We start from the raw sequence: 4,398 nt of genomic DNA, 5'->3' as shown, positions 1-4,398 counted from the left end.
GTTTCACATTACATTTACTTAGATATCAAACTAAGATCTATTGCCAGTTAAAACGAATTGAAAAAAAGGCTGAGTAAACCGTGTCTCTGAAGTGATATTACAGCAATATTTATTATATATCTGATTAGGCAAAAAACATTGCCTGTCTTGTCCTAAATCTATTTCTAGAAAAACACCATTGCACAAATCGGTCCATACAAATCGGCCCATTTGTGCAATGAGACAATTCTTAGACGTACATTACAATAAGCTTGGACAACTAAATATTAAAATGCTAAGACAAACACGGTCATAATTTTGTAGTTGTAAAATATGATGCTTGTAATGTTTAAGGTACGATTTAAATGGACGAAAGGCTACTTTAAACGATTTTACGAACCCTGACACTTTAAACGGACTTGTCCAACAGGTAACTAATATTTGCATGTGTTTTGAACCACGTTAAATAAACAGTTCTGAAAACAGCTTCAGCAAATATTAGACGTGAGGGCGCAATGGGCCCCAGGAAAGCCAATATGGCTTGGTGAAACTGCTTCAGCATTTGGAGGTGGGGCTAAAGGTTTATCTGATTCATATGCAGATGGCTTTCCGTAAGTGCTAACTGAATTGATGTTGTGTCCAGTATAAATTGAATTAAATGTAACTTACTTACTTTATTCTCGCGTGACTTGAAAAGGACAGATGTTATGAAACAGCACGTGTGTTAATGCACCTCGTGCCTGCTTACGAGTTACCATGTATGTTACTTTGTGGGTGATTGTTTTTTGGCTATTTTTATTTTTTTGTATATGGCTGATAAGTTGGACAACTCATTAATAACAACTGGGTTGGATCAATTGCTTTTAAGTGTCTTGCCCATGGACACAAACGCCCATAATGGTAGCAGCGACCAGCCTTGAATCCATTACCTATTGGTTACAGGCAGGCGCTTAAACACCTTGCGATGGCGCCGAATGATAATAATATGCATGTCGTGTTTCACACACATTACATTATACATTATTTTACTTATATACCATACATGCATGTTTATGGATGTTTGTTTTTTTTCTGCTGGCGATTTTAACAACACATTATGATTGAATAAATATAATCTGGTTATCCCCGCGTTGCCGAGCAATGACACTCGTGACTCGGTATAACACGTATTGTTTATTTACCGTTTATTTATAATTTATTTCGACAGAAAATTTAATTTTATTTCATTTAGTTGGCTTGATAAACTTGGCACTGCGGCAAAAATGGGAATTGATGTTGTGGTTCGACAAACATTTTTGGAAGCTAGCTACGCTCTCATCGACAGTGACTTTAATCCATTACCAGTATGTTGCTTATACAGTGATAAAACTTGGAGTAAACTATACCAAACGTTTTTTTCTAGGATTATTGGCTTACATTACTGTACAAGAGATTAGTTGGTGGGAAAGTTTTAAACACAACATTACATCAATGTAAAGGTGACAACTGTACCTTATATGACCGAAGCAAAGTGAGAATATATGCCCATTGTGCAAAAAATAAGTACGGCTACTTTACCACGCGTGCGAGTTGTAGTCTATACATAGCCATATGTATTCTCTGTTTTGCAGATATCGTAAAGGGTCTATTGTAATTTATTTTATAAACCTCTGGTCAAGAAAGCTCCACCTTGCACTACAACCGTTTGCTGGATTGACTGGGCAAGGCTACTTGTATCTATTGGAGCCTTCTCCACCCGGAAACTTAACTTCAAAGTAAATAAATATTCTATATCAGAAATAATCTAGAACTGTAGGGTCTAACTAACATAACACGCTATCGTGGTGGACTAATATTAAGCATTTTTTTGGTATTCCTAACTCTTTTAAAATATTTATTAATCGTTTAAATATTTGCTTTCTTTTGCTAAAACTTTAGAACGTCTCCGAATATCTTATTTATACACATTGTCGCATTACAAGCATTTAGCTCTTGTTAAAACATTATAGGATATTTCCTTTATTCTATTCTCATATAAAGTAACTAATAGCTAAAAATATATAGGTAGTTTAGTGTGTAAAACGTACGCAAACATGGTGATATTTTTTTTTTCAGATCTATTCGATTAAATGGAGTAACTTTAAAACTGAGCAGTACGAATACTTTTCCCCGCCTTCGGCCTACGAGAATAGACGAATCCAAGTTAAAACTGGGCATTAAGATTCCCTCGTTTACATACGGTTTCCTTGTTTTAAGTGGAGCAAACGCTCCAGCGTGTATCAATAATGGCATTTAAACTATATTAACTATATGTATTGGGATGGGGGAAAGATGAAACACCTTTTTGTTCTGTTTACTCGTCCCATTTCGGCCTAAAAATAGAACATTCAAAGAATTATAAAACCGTGTCCTTACGATTCTTGTATAGAGTCTATAGGTATAGACCGTTGTTAATTGTATAAAACACAATCAGGATATTACATTGTTATGTGCTAAAAGTGTCCCGTTTACCCTCACTGTACTCTCCATATACTTGTACATTTAAAGCATATCACGTTATTTTCTTATTGGCGTAATAACGACAGATATTTTGGATTGTTCTACTAATTTACTACAACGGCTTACATCGACTCGCACGATTGAATAAATATCACTTATTTATTCTCTTTTTCATTATTTTTTATTCTAAATGCGATAACAAAGAAACTGCTTTTTTTGACATGTACATGTGCGTATAAACGGTAGCGGTTTTTTAGGGATTCTCAAAAGATATGTTCAACAGTGAATGTAGTAAGGTGGGGTATGTTGGGACAAAGGAAAATGTAGGACAGTTTTTTAAATATCTTTGCAATCCGTTTATTGATAATCGAAAACAGATATTGTATATGTGTTACTGAACAGTCTTTTTACGGTCCAACAAAGTGCGCGGCAAACATGATAACTATTGTTATGTATTAAAACTGGGTGTTAAAAGAATACAACATTTTTTCAAATCCTGAAAAGGACATAGATGTTCATTTTCAATGCTTGCTAAATCAAAATAAAACTTCCGAAATTTTGCGAGCTTGAATCATCAATTTAATAGCTTAAAAAAATAAGTTGAAGTATTTTGTACGGTTTGATTTTGTCCCATATACTATTAATATAAAACCATAGTATACTGAAGTGATAGTACGCTAACGAGACCACGTGACCACTTTTTACGCATGAGTGCACAGTTACACTTCGCCCGACAGTTCAGCCAGACAGTGCAGTGTAACGTTGCAAGGCAGAGTCCGTATATAAGCATTTTTATAGATTTATATACGGAAAAGGATCACGAAAATTATCGTATAGTCTACAGTGACACATTTTTATTAGTTTAGCGAAATTAACTGATCGTTTGCCTAACGAAATTGCATCTGTAGCCAGATTGGAAATGTTCATCATAGAGGAGCATATAGATATAGCCATATAAGATATATACAATGGCTTCTGCTTAAACGAAAGTTTTCTCGGCGACCTAGTTGCCGATTCACTGGAAAGGCAGCACCAGATATAAGGTAAAAATCTTAGAACTTATGCATTGAGTTCTGATCTGGCAGATATTTAACCCACTGTAAATATTGAAGATTTTGAAAACAATTCTAATGCAATTTTTGACATGATGGGGAAACTGCCTGGACTGCTTAAAAATGCCCAGCATGTGTAGACTGCCTGTTAGCATAGTGATAGTTTTAATCTCTTTGCTGTATGTGTTCAGCAAATCTGTGTTCTTGGTGTAAAGGAAACACAAAAATCAAAAGGAAATTGATTTTAATGCAGTGTTTTATAAAAGATTGTTGATCATTTGCTGTATATACATGGTGATAAGGATGAAGAGGAGAAATTTGAAGATTTTGATTTATACAGCGGTCCTATTTATTATAGGCATATCATACTGTTTTAACGAAATCTCTTGAAAAACATCAAGAATCAAGCTATTAACAGATCTTCTGGTTTCGAAGGTCACATGAAAAAGACATTTAAGTATGTGCCGAAATAACGATGGGCCACCGGTGTAGGATTTTTTTGAACATTTATTTGTTATCCTACAATCGTAAAATTGATCTCAAGGACAGGCTTCTGTCCAATTTTACTTTAAAAAACTTGAAAAATGATGTATTAGGTAGGATAGCAGAACAAATCAATACAGTCGAGGCAAAAAGCTAATTAAATTTATCGATAACTTTACGTTTTTTAAAGTGTATACTATGGGCGTTGATTTTTATGGTGCAGGGGTTGCAGCAACTCCTGGATTTTCCGATAAAAAAGCAAATTATTCCTAAAATCTCCTTGTATAAACGCAACGGCTATTTTCCACACATTTAGGCGTTCTATTTTTATATCCTGCGGAGCTACGTATGTTTAATTAATCGCTTGCTGTGATACATGATTCATGCATGTTTAATACATTTTGTT

The 4,398-nt window shown here is 34.5% G+C and overlaps 1 protein-coding gene across 1 annotated transcript; it reads left to right on the top strand.

The window, feature by feature from the left end:
- Positions 1 to 88: 88 nt before the first annotated feature.
- LOC100178996 (heparanase-like) lies at positions 89 to 2,624 on the top strand. The gene is made up of 6 exons (XM_002125943.3): positions 89 to 409; positions 466 to 590; positions 1,211 to 1,322; positions 1,382 to 1,521; positions 1,590 to 1,733; positions 2,074 to 2,624. The coding sequence occupies exons 3-6, from the start codon at positions 1,242 to 1,244 to the stop codon at positions 2,252 to 2,254; spliced, it is 546 nt and encodes a 181-aa protein (XP_002125979.2). The 5' UTR covers positions 89 to 409; positions 466 to 590; positions 1,211 to 1,241; the 3' UTR covers positions 2,255 to 2,624.
- The last annotated feature ends 1,774 nt before the right edge of the window (positions 2,625 to 4,398 follow it).

The sequence above is a fragment of the Ciona intestinalis genome, unplaced genomic scaffold, assembly GCF_000224145.3.
Source record: "Ciona intestinalis unplaced genomic scaffold, KH HT000539.1, whole genome shotgun sequence".
Taxonomy (NCBI): Eukaryota; Metazoa; Chordata; class Ascidiacea; order Phlebobranchia; family Cionidae; genus Ciona; species Ciona intestinalis.
This window is presented reverse-complemented; position numbering and strand designations above follow the sequence as displayed.

Bases quoted from the DNA above. Each gene is read 5' to 3' on its own strand.
- LOC100178996 (XM_002125943.3), top strand. From the start codon at position 1,242: ATGGGAATTGATGTTGTGGTTCGACAAACATTTTTGGAAGCTAGCTAC. The intron at 1,522-1,589 runs GTACGGCTACTT...TCTGTTTTGCAG, and splicing joins GCCCATTGTGCAAAAAATAA to ATATCGTAAAGGGTCTATTG. The intron at 1,734-2,073 runs GTAAATAAATAT...TTTTTTTTTCAG, and splicing joins CCCGGAAACTTAACTTCAAA to ATCTATTCGATTAAATGGAG.